Here is a 21,806-nt window from a genome sequence, read left to right as displayed (position 1 = left end):
CTTGTCACCAGACACAGCACACAGTGCCACATCCCGTTTATTCTTAAATAAAGAACAAAAGATGGTGACTCCACCACCTCCTTGGACAGCCTATTCCAGTGCCTGATCCCCCTTTCAGGGAAGAACTTCCCCCTAATGCCCAGCCTAAATCTCCCCTGGAGCAGGGCAGACAGCTCCAGCAGGGCTCTCGCGCAGACACCACCTGAGCCACCCAAGGGAAGACATGTCCTTCCCTCCATTCTGTTCCCACTGAGCACTCCCTCAGCCACCAGCCACGGAGCTTTTCCTGCAGGGGAGCTCTGCAGGGCACTCACCTTCACAGGCCTTGCCATCAGGGGCCAGCAGGTAGCCGGGGTGGCACTCGCAGCGCGCGCGGCCGCGGTGGTTGTGGCAGCGCTGCATGCAGCCCCCGTTCCGGTCAGAGCACGGGTTCCTCACTGCAGGCAGAGCACAGAGCCCGGGTCAGCCCACACAGATCCTGCACAGAGCGGCAGGAAAGCCTGCAGGCTGAAAATCCCAGGCAGAAAATCCCTGCTCCACCCGCTCGGGGGGACGGGCACGCTGTGAGATCCTGCAGGAGGCTGGCACTGAGCTGGGTAAAACAAGCTGGGTAAAACCCTTCCAGCAGGAGATCCTGCAGAAGGCTGGCACTGAGCTGGGTAAAACCCTTCCAGCAGGAGATCCTGCAGGAGGCTGGCATTCAGCTGGGTAAAACCCTTCCAGCAGAAGCTTGGCATGGGCACGTCCCTCTGCAGAGATCACACAGCCAGTGCTGGCAATTTGCTCCAAGTGCTCCTACCCAGAGGTTTGCCAATCTCTGACCTGCCCCAGGACCAGGACAGATGCTCCAAACCCCTCTGGCTGCTGTGTTTGGAACATCCCAGTTGTTCCTTTTGCTGTAGCAACTTCACAGCTCAGGACTTTTCTCCTTCCTGCCTTTTGAAAGCAAACTGCCATGAACGAGAACAACCTTGTGTTCTGTCCCCTTCAGCTTCTCTCACTCCTGAGCCAGGAGCAGGTCAGCCAGACAGGGAGAAGATCCCACCCCACTGCCACACTCTGCTGTCCCTCCACTCCCACAGCAGCCTGTGCCTTCATACAATTTCATTTTTGTTGGCTCCAACTCCTCCAGCTCTTCCCATCTCTTGGAATAAACCGCAGGATATGTCCATGACAACAAAACACACAGAGTTTTTACTGGAAATCCCCCAGTCTGAACTGCTGGACATCTGAGCATCCCCATCCTGTCACAGACATACTTTGACAGGATTTTTTTCTCCTGAGAAGCTGAGAAGCCTCAGAGGAAAAGAAAAACAATAATTATCTGCTGCTCTGGAATGCAACAGGTACATTATGATTGGTCCATGTGAGTTGTTTCTACTTGATGACCAATGACAGCCACCTGTGTCGAGGCTGTGAGCAGTCACAAGATTTTATTATGATTCCTTTCTATTCCTTTCAAGCCTTCTGACGAAATCCTTTCTTCTGTTCTTTTAGTATAGCATTAATAGATCATTTTCTTTTAATATAATATGTATCATAAAACATTAAATCAGCCTTCTGAAACATGGAGTCGAGGTTCTCATCTCTGTGAACACCACCCCACCATCCCACAGCTCCCAGCTGCAGCCCAGGGCTCCCCAGCCCCCCAGGACTCACGGATGCAGCGTTTGCCATCCTCGTGCAGCTGGTGGTGCTGCCTGCACTGGCAGCGGTGCTGGGCCAGGGTCACCTGCACACAGTCGTGCTCACAGCCTCCATTGTTCAGGGAACACGAGTTCAGAGCTGCAGGGACACAAGGTTTGGCACAGAAGGAGTTTGGGTGGCACCTGGGGACACAAGGTTTGGCACAGAAGGAGCTTGGGTGATACCTGGGGACACAAGGTTTGGCACCTGCATGAGGGAAGGGCACCTGGGGACACAGGAGCAGGGTGTCACCCTGTTTTTCCCAGTTTTTCTGAGCCTTTTGATGTTTACATTTTTGTAACAAACTTTCTCACGCACTTTCTGTAAATAAGATTATCTTGCATTGTTTTATGGAGGAGGAGAAATCTGATGGACTGTTGGGTTTGTGCAGTGTCATTGGAGAGGTGGCACTGTCTCCACTGTCCCTTTCAGAAACCTATAAATGTTGGAGTCAGAAATTAAAAGCTCCTCTTTACCTTGGAGAGCTGTGTGTCTGTGTTGTTTTATTTCGTGTCCTGCAGTGACGCCAGGGCAGATGCTCACCCTTAAAGGTGGTGTGAATTTAAGGCTGGGGCACATTCAGTGACAAGGTCATGGCCAACTTGATGAGCAAGGAGGGTGCTAAGTGGGCACACTGGGTGTTGTTATCTTTTTATACTAAAAACTACATGTACATTATTTACAATTACTTTCCAATACCTATCACCATATTAGACAGTGAACTTCTACTCTAAACCAATCCAAAAGTGCCAACATCACCCAGAAGATGGAGGCCAAGAAGAAGAAGGAGAAAGGCTGGACATGCCCAGATTCCTCCATCTTGCCCCCTGAACCCCCATCCTAAAAACCCCAAAAATCTATTTTTCACCCTGTGACAAACTAATTATTATTCTACTTAAACTTTTGTGGCTTGCAGATCCTCATATAAGGTTGGTAATTTTTCCATGGGTCATAATCAAAGTTTCAGGTGTGGTCTGGGCTCTGTGCCAGGGTCTCTGAGCCACCTGGCAGGGGTTTGGGCACTCCAGGACAGCCAGAGGGATGTTCTGAATTCTGACATTGCTGCAGAAGCCAGTGGGCAGTGCAGGAGAGGCCACCCATCACCCTGCCAGGTGGGCACCCTTCTCTTTCGAGGCAAGATCAGCTCGCCAGTGTTGAGTAGAATAAAAGGTGGTGACCCCTGCACCTCCCTGGACAGCCCAACCCAACGCCTGCTCCTCCTTTTGGGGAACCTCTCCCTAATGCCCAGCTAAATCTCCCCTTAAAAAGGTTCTTTCCCACCATAAGAGGCCCTGGAGGTGATTCCAGGACAGAGGAGCTGGGTCAGGTCCTGCCCAGCCCTGGATGGGAGGGAGGAGGTTTCCTGCCAGGCATCCGCCGTGTCAGCAGCCAGGCTCCTGTGTCCTGCTGAAATTCCCATCCTGCCGTTCCAGGACAGTTCCTGCAGGTGCACTGGCACAGCTGGTTCCAGCCATTACTGCTCAGAGAGCTGTGCTCAGGCACATGCAGGTTTTCCTGTAAAAAAACCCAGAGTTTCTGGCTCCCTGATGTGCAAAAGTCACCGAGGCCCAGCAGGTGCTGCCAGGTGTGGGAACACTCAGGGAAAAATGTTTTAAGATCCATATCTGGGCCAGGTGTAACAACCCCCAGCTCAGGGCTCTGACCAGGAGATTTCTGTGTGGAACCTGGGGCACCCAGACAGAGCACATGGAGATACAGCAGCAGGAGCTCTGACTTCATCCTCAGTGCGGGTAGGACTGGGAACTGAGCTTCCAAACTGGAGTTCCTGGCTGTGCCACAGCTCTTCTGTGTGGCCTTGCACCAGGAGCCCAGCAGATTCCAAGCAGTCAGAAACTGAGGAAGGTTTTACCTCAGTATAGCACAAACCAGATCCCATGACCATCCCTCCCCAGACTGATCCTTCAGGTGATCATAACCTCTTGGAAGCAGGAGAGCCTGGAAAGCAGCTGCCAGCAGAAATAACACACCTCTGAGTCCCAAGGCAAGTTGGGTCCTTGCTCTTGTACATGAGTGAAAATAAATACTTGGCTCAGGACAAAAACTGGGGTTCCTGGCCGTGCCACAGCTCTTCTGTGTAGCCTTACACAAGAAGCCCAGGAGATTTCAAGGAGTCAGAAACTGAAGAAGGTTTTACCTGAGTATAGCACAAACCAGATCCCCTGACCATCCCTCCCCAGACTGATCCTTCAGGTGATCACAGTGTTTTGGAAGCAGGAGAGCCTGGAAAGCAGCTGCCAGGAGAAATCTCTGCTTGTAACAAACCTCTGAGTCCCAAGGCAAGTTGGGTCCTTGCTCTTGCACATGAGTGAAAACAAATACTTGGCTCAGGACAAAAACTGGGGTTCCTGGCTGTGCCACAGCTCTTCTGTGTGACCTTGCACCAGGAGCCCAGCAGATTCCAAGCAGTTAGGAACTGAAGAAGGTTTTGCCTGGGCTACAGAACAAAACAGACCCTAAGACCCAACACGTGGAGTCCTCACAAGCCTGCTGGCATTAATCAGCCTGGAACAGCCTCCTCCTCCTGTTCCTGTGATCTGGGATGTGTCTGCAGCATCAGCAGAGGAGCGGGATGTTTAACCGGGGTGGGAGCACCTTGTGAGCAGCCAGGGCAGCGTGCCACAAGCTTTGTTCTTACTGCTGCTCTCCAGGACCATCAGCCTCGGATCCAGGAGGAATTTGAGCTGGGAAACAAAACTTTCTGGAGCTGGATTTGTGGATTCTAGTACAGAAGTCATCGTGGGATGACGACATGCCTCCAAAGCCACACGAGTCCCCTCTCGGAGCACTGGACGTCTCCTGAGTTAATCCCCCAACTCCTTATGCACTGAGCTCCCCCAAAGAGAGCTGTCTCTTATGAGGATTGGGAAATTGGCCTTTAAACCCTGTCCTGTCTCTCAGGAGCCACCAAAGTGTCACAACCCACTGGGCTGGTGGAACATGGCTCAGGCTGGCCCTGGCCCAGGATGGAAACCCAGCCCTGGAACAATCAGCTCTGGCCTCACACGTTCCTGACCTGGCTTTCCAACTCCAGAATAAACTCATGTGCTGGCTCAGAGGAATCTCATAGGAAAGCTAAAAATATCTCTAATGAAAACCATCTCTCCCCAGAGTGATCCTTCAGGTGATCACAGTGCCCTCCACAACCTCCAGAGCTTTGGAAGCAGGAGAGCCTGGAAAGCAGCTGCCAGCAGAAGTCTCTGCTTGTAACACACCTCTGAATCCCAAGGCAAGTTGGGTCCTTGCTCTTGCACATGAGTGAAAACAAATATTTGGCTCAGGACAAAAATAAAGGCAAATTTTTTTTTTTCATTTTTTTTCTGCACACCCTTCCCCTGCAAAAAAAAAAGCTTTGACTCAGAGCTGAGGATCACTCTCATTCCAAATGTTAAAATAACTCAACTTCTCATCTCATGCCTCTAATTAGCTAAACAACATTTGGGGGAATAAAAGCAGCTTGACAGGGTCAAGATTTTGCCATATAAAACATAAGGTTGGAGCAAGAACTGGGGGTTTATGTTAGTTGTGCTGGCATTGTTTCCTTTAATGCATTTGGAAGGAAACAACAGAAATACTTAACGTTCCTGAAAAGCTCTGGGTCAGAGTTACACTACTCAAGCTCTAGCAGAGATGGGTGGTCATTTAAAAATATTCCAATATATTTAAGTGTTTAATAACATATATTCAAAAATAGCCATAAATAATGTGCTTGTTGGAGAGAGCCTTTTTTAAAAATAAAAAAAAAAAAGAAAATAAGTCAAACAATGCTGATGCCTGCCAAGACATTCCTTCATCTGGGAAAAGCACTGGGCCAACATGGAACAAGCCAATGCATCTTGTGTCTAAAACAACCTCCCAGGATGCAGTTATTCGGATTCACTTGAAATATAACGGCCTCCTTGCAAATTCCTACAAGACAACAGAAAAAAATCGAAAGTCTGAGTTCTTCCACACAAGATTTCAGGAGAGAAGAGCCCGTGTGGGGCTGGGTCTCCTCAGCTGGCTCCTCACAGTCACAGCCAGCAGACCTCGCTGCTGGCCTTGTTTTAATTACTGCTCGGGGTTTTTATTCTGTTTACAGAACCACTCTAAAAATATTTCCATTCCCAGATGCTCTGCCCGAGCTTAACATTTCTGTGACAAGGCTGCCAAGCCCAGTGTCATCCCGTACATCACACAGATTTTTGTAATTACAGCGCAGACAGATTTTCCACAGATGATATTTCAGTGTCTGAGAGAGGGAGGTTCCTTCCAGCCCCGCTGTCTGGGGGGAGTGCAGCACTGCTGCTCCCAGATTCTGACCCTCTCAGGCCTGGGAAATGGATAAAGAGGGATGCAAAGGAGATTTTTGCTGCTGGTTACACCTGGGAAGGGGATTTGTGCAGCAGCCTAACACAGGAGTTGATTTAATATCTGATCTCTGCACCCTCCAGCTGCCCTTCTGACTTTTCCTCCCTGTTCTCACTCCTCTTTCCTCTCTCTCACTTTCCCTCAGAGACAAGTGATTTGCCACCAGGAGATGCCCCAAGAGTGACTGTGAGTGGTTGTAACTAGAACTGAGCAGGATGTTCCTTCTGCAGTGTCACACAAACCCCCAGCAATTCTAAGAAAAGGCTGAAAAATGTGTGACTGGGCAAAGAAAAGGCCAAATTCCCTAAAATGTGCGAGCTGTCTGTAAAGTGGAAAGCCCCACCAAGCACACGTGGTCCCTGCACACACCAAGTTCAAGCCCACACAAACCTCCTGGCGTGGTCCTTCTGTTCATTATATCACCCCTCTCACTGAGATTTCTTTCATTTGAAGTTCTCCTCATATAAACAGGGCTCCATCATGTAATCCCAAACTGATTTTCTCCTAACCTCAGACAACTTCCAGAAACATGTTGTGTGTTAATCCAGACCATCTCTCTGCTCCTCAGGCCAACAAAAGCAATTGGCTCCCATTAAACCCCTCTGCCTCAGCCTGGCCTGCATCCCTCTGCTGAAACAGTGGAGAAGGACCTGGAGATGTCAGCTTCCTGCCTCCTGCCCATGTGGTTCTGATAAAGAAAGAGGTGATTTCAGGACGCCCAAGGCCTCTCTTTGTTCTGTTTCACTCGCCGTGGAAGCTGCCGCTCCTTTTCTCCTCTCTCAGCAGCGTTTGGAACAAAGACACAACAAAAGGATCCAGCTGAGAGCTGGGCACAGGGAGAAGGTTTTAAGCCATTTTTGGGCTCTCCTGAGTGACAGCCCCAGGTACCAGCTAAGCCTTGGCCACGCCAGCACATTGTGGGGGAATTGTGGAGCTCCAGCTCAGCGCTGCCGATCCTTCATCGGAGCCTTTGTGGGTTTTGTGGGGACCAGAAAGCATTTAAGGAATGAGATCCATGATTTGACAGCCCTTAACGAGAAACTTGACTGCACAGGGCTCTTGCTGTACCCAGAACACTCTGGCTGGGGCTGTCAGGAGCTTCCTACCACCCAAAATTGTGCTTGTCCCAGCGTGGAACTGAGAGCTTCCCTCAGCAGAAGGACTAGGATGGATGGATGGATGGATGGATGGATGGATGGAGGGATGGATGGATGGAGGGATGGATGGATGGAGGGATGGATGGATGGATGGATGGATGGATGGATGGATGGATGGATGGATGGATGGATGGATGGATGGAGGGATGGAGGGATGGATGGATGGATGGATGGATGGATGGATGGATGGATGGATGGATGGATGGATGGATGGATGGATGGATGGAGGGATGGATGGATGGATGGATGGATGGATGGATGGATGGATGGATGGATGGATGGATGGATGGATGGAGGGATGGAGGGATGGATGGAGGGAGGGATGGATGGATGGATGGATGGATGGATGGATGGATGGATGGATGGATGGATGATGGATGGATGATGGATGGATGGATGATGGATGATGGATGGATGATGGATGGATGATGGATGGATGATGGATGGATGCTCACTGTCTTCAGTTCCCTTCATTCCTGGCCTATTCTCTATATCCAGTGGCAATATTTTGTGTTTTAACAGCACAGAATCTCCACAGAAAATAGGACATCCCAACTTGAGGAGAAAAACAGCTTTGAGCAGTTAACCCCAAATCCCTCAGAACTGACCACAAGGCAACCTGGGGTCTGTGGGCACAACAGGACAGCCACAAACACAAGCAGAGGAGTCACCTCTGAGCTCTGTTCTGAGCTTTTCTAAGGAAAAGCTGTTCCACTCCTCCTCACAACTGGGTTAGTACCGAGTTCTGTGAAGGTGTCACATATACACATGGACAGGCACAAATGTGTAAAGAGAAAAAGCCACCAGTCCTGAAATAAGAAAGCCCCAGTTTAGATCCATTTTAGAAACATTATTAGATAATTATGCAGTGAGTAGTTTCTGTTTGCCCTGCCTGGTCTGCTTTGCTTTCCTGGGTGCTCTGGATCCCAGGGGTACCAGCACCACAGACCCACTGCAGATCCTGCAGGCTCCACTCCCCAGAGCTCCAGGAACTGCCCCACTCACTCAAGATCAGATTTCATGAACAGAGACCTCTCACTTTTGGCAGATGAATTCCAGCACTGCACTTTATGGCTAATATTTGCTCACAAGTTTAATGCAAAGCAGATTTGCAGTGCTGGGCATGGGCAGCAGGAGCGAGGCTAGATCCTGTGGGAATGCTCAGCTACACCAGCAGGGAAGCCTGGAGAGCAAAAGAAAAGCATGGAAACTCCTCTTAAAGAAGAGATTCCTCCCTCCAGAGGTCAATTTAATGCTTTCCCTGAGAACTGTTCCACGTTCTCGGGCTGCTGAGCACTCCTGGTGTCAGCCTGTCCCACGTTTCGCTCCGCGAGGCTGCGGGATCATCACTGATATTTTTGCCCCCAAAGGAGAGGAATGATGAGGACTCTATGGACATCAGAAGGCTAAATAATTATTTTATTATACTATATTATTCTATATTATATTGCATTACATCTAAACTGAATCTGTTAAGAACTCAACACTGTACATAACTGTACTCTTTTTGTGATCATCACCCCACAGTCCTGACTCACACACACACACCTGGCCCTGATGGGCCAAGGAAACAGAACACCATCACTTTGGGTCAACAATCTCCATATTGCATTACTTTGGCACAGCAAATGAGATAAGAATTGCATTCCTCTCTCTGAGCTTCAGAGAATGTGAAACCCAGAAATATTCCTGGGAAGAAGTGCGCTTTGCTTTTCTCTGTGAAGAGAAATCTGGCGACACGGGATCGCTGCTCACCACAAGAAAGGGAGCAACATATCCCAGAGACAATTAGGAGATGACAGACCACAGCACACTTACATGTGAGCAGCAGCAGCTCCTCACCCCGACACGAGTGTGGAGTTCAGTGCTGGCTGCCAGGCTTGGCTTTGTCCCTTCCTTGCCATCCTTTTCCTTCTGGATTTTCCCAGCGAAATAAGGGGATCCTGCACCTTAAATCTCACTTGGTTGGGGGCCACTATGGACTGGAGGCAGCTGTGGCCAGATGTGTGTCAGTGCAGAGCTGGGCACAGCTTCCCTGGATGGATTTTTCCTGCTCACATCTCCATTCCCAACTGGAACACACAGGCAGACTCTGGAGCGTGACTGTGTTCCGAGAAAACCCTGCAAACACCACGGCCCGGGAATTCTTTCCACTTGCATGAAAATATCCCTCAAATAGTGGAAAAATGTGTCAAATGAAGCTCTGGGGGAGAAGTGGTTTAATTAAAACAGCCACAGATGCTGGAGGCAGACTGAGTTCCACTCTGAGCTCCAGTTTGGGGCAGGCAGACAACAACATTTCAAGGAATTGTTCCCAAAATCAGCTGCAGGGCAAACCTGGTGCCTGGATGGCGATGTCTGAACAAGCACCATCCAAGAGAATGCAGGACCAGCATCCCAGAGGAGAAGGTTTGGGATTATTATGGCCACAGCTCCACACACAGCCACATTTACTGTCAATTGTCTGTCATACCTGCTGCCCACAGCAATACTGAGAAAACACCAAAATTTTGGAGAAATACTGAGGTCAAAATGAAGCCTGACCTGAAAATCCTCATAATTTTATTTACGTATCTGTCCTGAGAATGCCATATCTGATATATCCTGAATCAAAAGCAGAACACCAAAGCACTTGGGAGTTACTTCTCCTGAACCAGAATAAACTCAGGGACAGCAAAGCAGCCCCAGTTTTACATGACCACATGGAAATGTGTTGAACCCAGGGACAGAAGCTGTGAGGGAAGACACAGGGACACAGAGGAACCCAAACCCATCAGCATTATCTCACATTCAGAGCACAGAGCATGGGAGGCAGTGAGGAAATCAAGGTTCTCTGTTCACTGCCATGGATTTCCTGGATGGAAAAGGGCTGAAAGGAGAGACTGGCAGGGATTTGCAGGGCAGCCTTACCGAGGCAGGTCCTGCCATCCGTGTGCAGGCGGAATCCAGGCTGGCACTCGCAGTAGAAGGAGCCCAGGGTGTTCACACACCGGTGCTGGCAGCCACCATTGTGCACCTGGCACTCGTCAATATCTGCAAAAAAAACAAGAGGAAAAGCTCAGGAAGGTGTCTGAGCTTGGGAATATTTATCCTCTGCTGCCCGACTCCGGATCTGAGGAATGAAAGCAAAGGGAACAAGATTGGCTATTTTGTTATGTTCAGGCAGTCAAGCTGTTTGTGAAATTCCTGGGACAAACCTCCAACCACAAAAACCCAATCTGATCTGTCAGTCAGCACAAACCATCCTCCTCTGACCACCTGCCAATGGTCACCTTTCCCACTGACTGCAGGATAATGGATTATTCAGATTTTACACTTCCTTGCTTGTGAAAGGAAATTTTAAGCTTCTGAGGCAGATTTCTTCCCATGCCACGATCAGAAACATGGAGATGATGAGGACAGAGCTGCACAGTTCCTTAATTCCTGCCATTTGTGGGTGTGCACAGTTGTGCAACCTTTCAGACTGGAAAGGATCAGAGGGGGGAACCAGATCCCACTACAGGAACAGCAAAACACCCAACCAGCCATTCCCTTCCCTGTCACAGACATATTTTATGACAAATCCTTTCATTAGGATCTTTTCTCCTGAGAAGCTGGGAGGCTTCAGCTTCTCCATGTTTTGGAATGTGATTTGGAGAATTGTTTAGCCAGCATGTGAAATTGTTTTTACTTGATGACCAATGACAGCCACCTGTGTCAAGGCTGTGGGCAGCCACAAGATTTTATCATCATCACTTTCTGATGAAATCCTTTCTTCTATTATTTTAGTACAGTTTCAGTACATCATTTTATTTTAATATAACATATATCATAAGATAATGAATCAACCTTCTGAAACATGGAGTCAAGATTCTCATCTCTTCCCTCATCCTGCAACCCCTGTGAACACCACCACACTTCCCCACGGAGAGAAAAACTTCATCAGCTTGGGTCTCTCCATTTGGGTTTCTCTTTGCACTTTCTTCACCTCCAGCTCCCCCAAGCCCTTCCCAGCAAGGCCAGCCCAGAGCCAGCTCAGTTCCCACCTCAGCTCCCATCCAGGACTGTTACTGAGGAGATAAAGAAACATTTCCCGAGTGAATCACGGCAGGGCGGGGAGCCGGCCGTGTCCTCGCACGCCAGAGGTGCAGGAACGTGCCCAGTGCCCCAGCCCAGCTCTGGGCAGGAAAAGGGAACCAAAAAAAAAAGGAGAAACACAGCCTTGGCTGAGCCAAATTTTACGTTCTGCCAAGAAAATCAGCCAGCAGCAAGGGAAGGTCTGGGTCAGGGGTGGAATGGGAAAAGTGGGAAAGGTGATGCCTGCTGGAGTCCTCTGAGCTGTGCAGTGATAATACAAAATTACACACAAAATGCAAATTGCATGCAAATGAAAAATCTTTTCTCAGAGTGCTTTTCTTAGCGAGGCTTCAAGCATTAAAACCTAAAGCTCAGAGATCATAAAAACCTCTCTTCTTTCCCAGTGATTCCCAGGGAACCCCCAACCTTGTCTTGGGGTGTCCCGCTGCACTGGCAGTGCTGGGCTCCTCCTGCAGAGCTCCCACTGCAGCTGTGGTCTCCATTAACCCAGCAAAATGCTCATTTCTGTCATGCCAGCCCTTTGCCTTGTTCAGTGGACTGAGCCTTTTAGGAGGTTTTGGTATTTTCTTCCTGTTTTTTTCCAAGACACTTAATACTGGAAGAAAGGAAAATGAATAGATTTTTGAGGTGAAACATAAGCTTTGAGTGATGCTCTGTGAAGAGTGAGCCAAAGCCAAAGTGGCTTTTCAAGGGGGAAAAATGTGATGGCATGAGTCTGAGATGCTGGTCAAAGCAACCTAATTCTGATTAAATCATTTTCCTCTGCACACATTTGGGACACTGCAGAGCTCTAGAGCCCCTGAGGCACTCCCTGCTCATCTCTGTGGGCAGGATTAGCTATTAATACACAGAACTGGCTCTATTTAGCTCAGGAACAGGAAAACTGGGGTTTGGGAAGGGTTTATGTAGCATAATAAAGAATAAAGTTTTTTGGTCTGAATTTAAATGACTATTCCACTGCTTCCCTTCAACTCTAATCTGAAACTGTTGAGAATTCACTGTCCAAGAAACTTAGTGATGTGTTGAGTAAACTTCTTCCTTTCACCCCATTACTCACACTCAGTAATTTTACATCTCCTCTCTCCGTGGCTGCTCTTCCCCCTTTGTACTTTTCACCCTCTAAATCTCCATGATTGCAGAGGGCTGTCCCCATCCCACCCCCCTCCTGGCTGGAGAGAGAGGCCACAGAATCACCCATCACCTTCCCTGCCACCCCCCAACCCCAGAGTCCCTCCTGGAGCCTCCCTGATCTCCTCTGCAGCTCCAGGGAGATTTTGGGACACCCTGCACCAGGGTGTGACCAAAAAAAATCTGTCCCCAGGGGCAGATCCACCAGCCAAGCCTGGCAGCAGCAGCACCTCCAGCCAGTGAGTCAGCTGGGAATATGGACTGCTGTGGCATTCACATTCTGAAAAAAATTCCCTTTGCCCAGGGTTTTTCTCCTGGGAAGCTGAGGAGCCTCAGGGAAAAGGAAAACAATCTTATCTCATTTGCTTCTCCTGTGTTGTGCTCATGTGGAATGTGTTTGGGGATTGTTCACCCACAGGTGATTGTTCCATTGCATTCTGCTGTGAGCTGTTTTCACTCTTTGGCCAATGAGGGCCAAGCTGTGACTCTGGAAAGAGTCACAAGTTTTCATTATTATCTTTTTAGCCTTCTGTAAGTATCTTTCCTGTATTTTTCAGTATAGTATAGTATAGTATTCTAAATTCTTTAATATCTAATATATTCTATATTCTTTAATATAACTATATTCTTTATTATCATATAGTAGATAACATATTCTATCATATATATAATAACATATTCTATATTCTTTAATATAGTATCATAAAATAATATATTCTCTATTCTTTAATATAATATAGTATCACAAAATAATAAATCAGCCTTCTGAGAACATGGAGTCAGATCCATCACTCCTCCCTGCAAATGCAATAGACTGGGAAGCAACAGGAGCTGCTCCCAGGGCCAGGAGGAGCAGCTCTGGGCAGGTCCTGGCAGCAGGACCCGGAGCCCTACGTGACACCGTGTGAGCTGTGGTTCGTGGCACGGGGCTCTTTTCCTACTGGAGAGCTGACAAAATCTGGTTGGAATTAATAATTCCAAAGCAGAGCAAATGAGAAGCATACAGGCTGCTCTTCAGCTGACTCTGAGCAAGCCAGAGCTGTGCCAGGACAGGGTTTGCCAGCCCTGCTCTGCATGCACAGGGCAGTGGGGACCAGGAAAAGCCAGCTGAGGAAGCAGCAAGGGCTGGGGATCAAGGAGATAGCAGAGATATTGATCTCTGCTGTGCAAAGAAACTGGAGTGCTGCAAGGAAGGCTCATCCCAGCCTCTTCCCTGAGCTGAAACAATCCCTGAAACCTCAGACACCTACAGGGACTAACACAGGGAAAACAGCAACCAGACGTAGGGAAGGTGAACACAAAACCATAAAAAAGGTTTGGTTAGATACCTACATGGACTAACACAGGGAATACAGCAATGAAACACAGAGAAGGTGAACACAAACCCATAAAAAAGGTTTGGTTAGACACCTACATGGACCTACACAGGGAATACAGCAATCAAAAAAAAGGGAAAGTGAAGAAACCCCAAAAAAATGTTTGGTTAGACACCTACATGGACCTACACAGGGAATACATCAATGAAACACAGGAAAGATGAACACAAACCCATAAAAAAGTTTTGGTTAGACACCTAGATGGAGTAACACAGGGAATACAGGAATCAGACATGGGGAAGGTGAACACAAACCCATAACAAAGGGGCACAGAGTGAGGAGATGGCTTTGGCTGGCTGCACTCCCTGAACACACACAGGTCCTTCCAGAAGGAATACTGATTTATCTCCAACAAGAGCTACACGTCAGGGGGAAGAAAGTGGCCACAGCAGCTCTGCAAAGTATTAAATATTTGGTAGGGAGGCAGTTTATCTCCTTGCAGGGCTGAGGAGGAGGGGATGGAGCCCAGCTGGGAGCACAGGCAGGAGAACCCTGCTGAGGTTTGCTCTGTCTGGCTGAGCAGCAGCGCCAGGCTCTAATCCCTGCAGCAATTAGCCTGGATTACAGAGCAGGGCTGCAGGGAAAAGGTTAATTAAAATCCATTGAGATGAGCATGTGTGGGATTTAGTGAGTTTATCTTTGCAGTACCAGTTTGTTGAAGATAATTCAGCAATTTCAAGGAGTAAAAAGAGTGCATGGAGAGGACCCAACAGTCCCTGCTCCAGTGCCAACCCCACGCTATGGACACAGATTAGAATGAAAAAACCCTCTGCATTACTTCATTTCTTGCATGTGTCACACAGTCCCAACATGAATAACCTGAGGAATTTGGATGCCCTGTTATTCCACACTCCCTGTGTGCAGACAAAACAGCCCTGGCAAGGTCCAACAGTGCGTGGAGGTCATGGGAGAGGACAATGCTTCATCTCCTCTCTGCTAGCCTGGAAGTTTTTTCCTCCTCTAGGCTGAGGAAGGATGGCTGGGAAGGTGAGTGACTCATTAGAGGGAAGGAAAAGGCCATTTGGGGCAGGCAGAGCACTTCCACACCCTCAGCTTTCATCTCATCCCAAACCAGGCATTTGAGAGAGCCCTTGGAGAGCTGCAGGGAGTTATTGAGGCCAGTATTCCTCCCACTGCAGGTGGGAGATGCCCAGAGCCGTCCCACACCCCCTGTGCCATCCCCAGCAGAGGATTCCAAAGGCACCCCAGGAATGGATACATCATTCAGAACAGTCTGAAAACTCTGCCTCAGTTCCTGGCTTTGTCCTCAGCTCACCTTTCCCTGCCCCTGAGCAGTGGGGCTGGAAGAGTGGCCCAGCTCCCACTTGTGCCTGGGGATGGGGCTGTAATTAGGAATTACTCAGCACAGAGCAGAGGTGCAGGCAGCAACAAGCACCTGGACTTGCTCTGGGCTTGCTGCTGCTCTCAGCCTCTCCAACCTTCTCTCATCACTGTTTGTTAGCCCTGTGCAGGCTGTCACTCTGAGGGAAAGATCTCCCTGTGGATTCCCAGACACGGGGCTGGGAATGGAGCCCCTGTGTTGGTGTAATTTTGTCTGACTGGCAAGAAGAATGATGAGCAGGGCTGCTATAATAACTTCTTCCAGTTAGGTCTAATGAGCTCTAGGAGCCTATAACATACTGGAGATAGTTCAGCTACTCTTAGAGGCACCATAATTAGCCAGGATGGCTTTTGTTGCAGTGTTAGAAACAAAAAGGTTTAATGAAAGGCAAAATAACAAACAGAAAAACTAAGCCAGGTGCTAGACCTTCCTGCTTCTAATAAAAACACCTCACAAAAGCAATTTAGTTTCTTTGTTCATTCCTTTTTTTAGTTAATTGCCTAGGTAAGACTTTTTAGCTTCTGTCCAATTAGCTAGCCTTAAATTTGAAGGGAAGTCCCCTAAGTGCTATGAAGTGTCTTTTCACTTAATCAAAGAAAGAAACTTCTGGACTTCTTTCCTTTTAAGGAGACAAAAAATAATTTTGTCACTCTGTCAACAAGAAGCACACTCTTACACTCCATGCTATCAGCAGGCTAATTAATCACTATATTACACTATAGTACACTACACCTAAACTGAAACTGAACAAGAACTCAAGTGAAAAAAATCTCGTGACTCTCTCCTCACTGACTGTCAGGACACAGCTTGCAGAGATTGGCCAAGAAAACAAAACACACCTTCAGGTAAACAATTCCATCATGCATCCCCCTTGTGCACAAACACAGGAGCAGAAAATGAGAATGGTTTTGATTGTTCTATTCTCTGCTTCTCCAGGAAAAAGCCTCAGAGAGAGAGAGAGAGAGAACTTTCTCTCTGTGCTCGGAGAATGCGAATCCCACACCCCCGGCTGGAAATGCAGGAGCTAATGGAGCAGGATCAAACAACAGCTCTGCTGGTTTCTGGCTGCTTTGGAGAGGGTATCACAGCACCCACCTGACTGAGCTGATGGATTGTGAGTCCCCAGCAGAGCACAAAGTTCCTCCTGTAGTGGCAGCTGTGTAAGGACACAACACCCAGCGCTGCCATCGCCCCGCAGAGCCCCGTCTGCACACAGGGAGCACATCAAGGACCCAGAGCTCAGCGAGAGCCACACGGTGCTGCCCACAGCACCTCCTCCCTCTCCTGGCACGCACAGAGCTGCCGGTGATGTGCACACAGCAGAGCTTTGTGCCTGGTGGCAGCTGCCTGCTGAGGGGACACGGCTGTGGGGACGCGTGTGCTGGCCGGGCGGATGGGAGCTGCAGGGAAAGCAGCACGCTGACCCTAAAAATCACACCAGGAGAACATCTGGGACTCTGAAATCACACCAAGACAACATCTGGGACTCTGAAATCGCACCAAGAGAACTCCTCTTACCTGTCAGAGAGAAGCTCAGGCAGAAAAGGAGAAATTAACCCATTAAGCAAACCCAACAGTGATGCCAGTTTAGGGTGAGTCTCGAGATGGATAAAAAGCCCATGAGGAAACCCCCCAGCTGTGCAGCCCCAGGGGCACCTCACACCAAGGAGAAAGATAAAGCCAAGCCTGCACAGAGCTGCCTGTCCATGGAGCTGAGAAGAGCAGGATCAGGATCAGGATCCTCGGGATGAGGAGCTGAGTAATTCTGCACTAGGGAAGGGAAGGCTGGATCCAGCACAAAGCTGGACCTCAGGAGCTCGTCTTGGAGAGTTACTTTGAGCCAACACAGTTGGATGGAGACAGCAAACACGATGTGAGCTTGAGACAAACATCTGATCTATAAATAACAAGGCAGCAGCAACTCGCCCCTTCCCAAAGCTCTGGCACATCTCACAACTCTTCTGATATCACTGCTTGGGGCATTTATTTATTTATCAGTGTTATCCCAGGGTGAGATAATGCATTCCTTGATGTCTGCATTACGCCCAAGCATCCCAATCCTTCAGTGACCTTCACACATTCTCTGTTATTTCCTAAATCCCCACAAGCTTTTCCTGCCGTGGAGGCAGCTGGGCACACCCAGAGGAGGAAGGGAGGGTGCAGTGGCAGAAGCCACACCTGGCTCCGTGTCCCCACATGCCACCCCACGTGAGCCACGTGCAGTGGGAGCACCGAGGGCTCCATCCCCTCCACCTGCTCCATGGGAAGTCTGGCCAAGCTCTTCCCACGCTGCAGCAGGCTGGGAATTGCTTCCAAAAGACACTGAGGCTGAATGTTCCAGGGCAGTGATCCCTGACACGGCTCCTCTGCCTCATCCCCCAGCCGTGCCCAGCTCTGCTGCTGCCAGAGGATTCCCCTTGCACAACACCAACCCCAAATAACACCGAGCCCTGTGCTGGGGGAGAATCTGCTGAGCAACACTCACACAGCCCCAGCAAACCTCACCCAGAGAGAAAGGCACCATTTTTTTCATGTTAAAAACAGGAAAATTTCACTTTTTGCCCTGGACTGGGGCAGGGTCCTTTGGAGCTGAGGAAAAAAATGAATCTACATACCCCAGCAAAATGCATACATTTGGCTTTTTAAGGAATGTGGCACAGGAGCTATCTTTAACCCAGCTGGACAGCAACAGATGTGAAGAAACTCCTGTTTCTCTCCCCCTCTGCCAGAACTGATTTTTCAGAGTAAGAAATGCACTGAAGAATAATAACAACAGTAATAATAGTAATAGTAATAATAATAGTAGTAGTAGTAGTAGTAGTAGTAATAATAATAATAATAATAATAATAATAATAATAATAATAATGTAGAAATAAATATAATAATGCAAAGTACAGGCACATATACAGCCAGGTCACCAGTCTGTCACTTGGGTGGCCGCCAGCCTGGGACCTCCACGCTGCAGCTGGGGGATCCAGGGACAAACCCCTCGAGGCAGAGCCCTGCAGGGAGCCCCAGCCCGGCACACGGAATCCGCCAAGAGCCTGGTTCTACAGGGACCTCCCCAGGGCACCCACGTACCTGGCCGCAGGTCGGGGTACCCCGCTCGGCCCAGGTAGCAGGGGTAGCAGCTCCTCCACAGGTAGCGGTAGTGCTCGCCGGAGGAGCCCGGGATGCCGCCCAGGCAGCCCAGGCACCAGAGCAGCGCCCAGGGCCGGCCCATGAGCGCGGCACGGAGCGGGACGGGGCGGGGATGGAGCGGGGACAGAGTGCGGACGAAGCGGGACAGAACCGGGGCAGGGATGGAGCAGGGACGGGACAGAAATGGAGCGGGACACGGCAGGAATGGAGCGGGTCGAGGCAGGAATGGAGCAGAGGTGGAACGGGACGGGGCAGGGATGGAGCAGGACAGGGTAGGGACACAGCTGGGACGGAGCGGGACGGGGCAGGAATGGAGCGGGACACGGCAGGGACGGGGCAGGGACGGAGCAGAGATGGAGCGGGGATGGAGCGGGACGCGCGGCAGGGATGGAGCAGGGATGGAGCGGGACACGACTGGGATGGATCGGGACAGGGCAGGGATGGAGCAGGGATAGATCGGGACGCGGCAGGGACAGGGCAGGGATGGAGCAGGGATGGATCGGGACGGAGCAGGGACGGAGCAGGGATGGAGCGGGACGCGGCAGGGACGGGGCACGGATGGAGCAGGGATGGAGCGAGACACGGCAGGGATGGATCGGGACGGGGCACGGATGGATCAGGGATGGATCGGGACGGGGCACGGATGGAGCAGGGATGGATCGGGACGCGGCAGGGATGGAGCGGGACGCGGCAGGGACAGGGCAGGGATGGATCGGGACGCGGCTGGGATGGAGCGGGACGCGGCAGGGACGGGGCACGGATGGAGCAGGGATGGAGCGGGACGCGGCAGGGACGGGACGCGGGCGCTGCCGCCGCGGAGCAGAGGGACGGAGCGGAGGGACGGAGCAGAGCGATGCGCGGGGCGGTGCGGGCGGCTCAGCCGTGGGGGCGGTCCCGCTCCGCCTCCCGCAGGTACCGCCGGGCCCGGGAGCGCCCCGGACCGGAGCTGTCCGGGCTGCCCCCGCAGCCCCCGCGTGGAGAAACGCGACCCTCCCGGGCGAGGGAGCCACGGCTGCATCCCCCCGGGGCTGGGGCTGGTCCTGCACCCTGGGATAAACCCGGAGATTTGCCCCAAACCACGGGTTTATCTCAGGGCTAAGGAGGGATGGAAGGTGGGCAGGGGGGATCAGGATCTCCCCCCTGGAGCTGTGAGGTTTGGGAAATTATTGAATAGATATTTGAATAATTTAGTAATGTAATTTTTTTTAATGGTAGATAAATAGTTGTGAAATTTTTCTTTGTTATTGTTAGGAATTTTGTTTTGATTTTGATTATGCCCAGCCAGCCCTGGGGCTCGGGGTGATCATCTACCCTGAGATAAACCCATGGATTTGCCCCAAACCCGGCTGAGGAGGGATGGAAGGTGGGCAGGGGGGATCAGGATCTCCCCCTGGAGCACCAGGCTGCTGTGGTTACTCCACACCAAGTTACACAACTCCAGGGTTACACCAAGCAGGGAGTGTTTCACTGTGGAAGTGCCTCGTTACCATCACCCCTCCCCAAAACAACGCCAGCTGCTGAAACAGCACCCAACACCAAAATCCTGTTCTTAAAATAACGACAAAAAGGCAAAGCTTAATCACCAAATTGAAGCTGAAATGAGGAACAGCCACCGTGGCTGCTCCAAAGAAAACCATCACGCTCATTCCCATTTCCTGCAAGAAAGGGAATTTTATTTTACCTTTTTCATTAAATAAGAAGTAGGAATAGCTTATTGGATTTTCCAGAGGCAAGCTCAAAAGCCTCATTTAACTTTCTGGAATGTTTTGAAACAATGTGCTCGCAGGGCTGAGCTGGTGGGGGGAGCAGGCCCTGCTACTCTGAGACGCTTTCACAGTATTTATTTGGCCATAGTAAAATTCCAAATTAAAACTTGTGGTTTAGGCTGCAATGAATAGCATTCCACGAAAAATTTTGAAACAAGCTGAATCCAGGAGGAAAATAGGGATTTCATGCTATTGCTGCAGCAATTTCCAAAGGAAGGTGGACTCCAGTCACGAGTCCCCTTTGCTGATTGTTCCAAGAGCAGCTTCCTAACATTTCAGGGACCACTTCAGCTCATCTTAGTATTTACACAAGGCAAGGGCCCACATGCTTCTCATTATTATTTTGATTTTAACAAAAAAAACAGACAAATTTTTTGGTCAGTTGCTTTGTGGAGTGGGAAAAAAAAATGACCTCTCTGAAGGATGCTGTGAATGTTTGGAAATGGTGTGGGGAAGTCCAGCCTGATGTGCTGCACACACACCTTGCTCAAGCTGCCTGCTGGGTCCAGCAGAGTCCCCAGGGAGATGCTCAGCCCTGAGGGATTGTTGTATTTGCAGGGAGGAATGATGGATCTGACTCCATGTTCTCAGAAGGTTAATTTATTATTTTATGATACTGTATTATATTAAAGAATGCTAAACTAAACTATACAAAAGGATACAGAAAGGATACTTACAGAAGGCTAAAAAGATAATAATGAAAACTCTTTTATTATTAGCTAATAATATAATAAATCAGCTAATAATGACTCTTTCCAGAGTCCCAACACAGCTTGGCCCTGACTGGCCAAAGAGTGAAAACAACTCCCAGCAGAATGCAATGGAACAATCACCTGGGGGTGAACAATCTCCACACACATTCTATGTGAGCACAACACAGGAGAAGCAAATGAGATTAAGAACTGTTTTCATTTTCATTAAGAACTGTTTTCATTTCTGCTCGTCAACACCGAGGTGCTGACGAGCAGGAATGAACAGAGCTGGGAGAAATGGGACAGGCTGGGCTCTTCTGCTCAGAAATGTTACCAAGACTTGCCTGCCTTAAATTAGCCTTGCCTGGAGTGCAGATGGGTCACAGTGAGATTTTCAGGGAGTCCCTGATTCCTCAGGTAGACAGGAAAGGGATCTTTCAGGACCTGGGAATTCCTCCTGCAGCTCCCAAAACAAGTGGGACTGCTGGGGCAAACCTGCTCAATTCCCTTTCCTTGGGCTGTGAGAGGAACCTCGGCACAGTGAGGATGATAAAAAAGTATGTTAAAAAATGTGGGGAAAAAAAGTGGAAAAATGTGGGGGAAAATGTGGGAAAAAATGTGGGAAAAAATGTGGGAAAAAAAGTGGAGAAAAAAGTGGAAAAAATGTGGAAAAAATGTGGAAAAAATGTGGGAAAAAAGGTGAAAAAAGTGGAAAAAATGTGGAAAAAAGTGGAAAAAGTGGAAAAAGTTGAAAAATGTGAAAAATATGTGAAAAATGATATAATATGAGATATATATAATATAAAATATATAAATATATCATATAATATATCATGCAATAGCTTGTGCTGCTGCTTATGTCCTTTCTATTTAAGGATGGAAGGGGAAGTGAAAATTGAGGATGGTCAGCTCCTGTGCTTGTCAGCACCTTGTGAAGTCACACTGCCAGTTGTCAAACTGGGAATCAGACTATGCAGAGTCACAGATGGGAAATGAACAGTGAGCCATCCATATCAATAGCAGTTAATTAATGCCTGCATTCAGAAATTAAAGAGGCCAGAATTACTGGACA

General features: G+C 49.3%; 1 protein-coding gene across 1 annotated transcript in view; it reads right to left on the bottom strand.

The window, feature by feature from the left end:
* MEGF6 (multiple EGF like domains 6) overlaps nucleotides 1-21,806 on the bottom strand; it is a gene marked incomplete at its 5' end in the record, with an annotated part of 92,343 nt that overhangs the window by 29,328 nt on the left and 41,209 nt on the right. Inside the window, 3 exons of the mRNA XM_084220167.1 lie at nucleotides 315-437; nucleotides 1,660-1,785; nucleotides 10,122-10,244. Of these exons, the coding sequence (XP_084076293.1) occupies nucleotides 315-437; nucleotides 1,660-1,785; nucleotides 10,122-10,244 (372 nt within the window). The remainder of the gene's footprint in view (nucleotides 1-314; nucleotides 438-1,659; nucleotides 1,786-10,121; nucleotides 10,245-21,806) is intronic.

This window comes from Fringilla coelebs (genome assembly GCF_963513975.1).
Source record: "Fringilla coelebs genome assembly, chromosome: 22".
In the NCBI taxonomy this organism is placed as follows: Eukaryota; Metazoa; Chordata; class Aves; order Passeriformes; family Fringillidae; genus Fringilla; species Fringilla coelebs.
The sequence above is the reverse complement of the archived record's forward strand: the minus strand, read 5'-3'. Positions and strand labels throughout refer to the sequence as shown.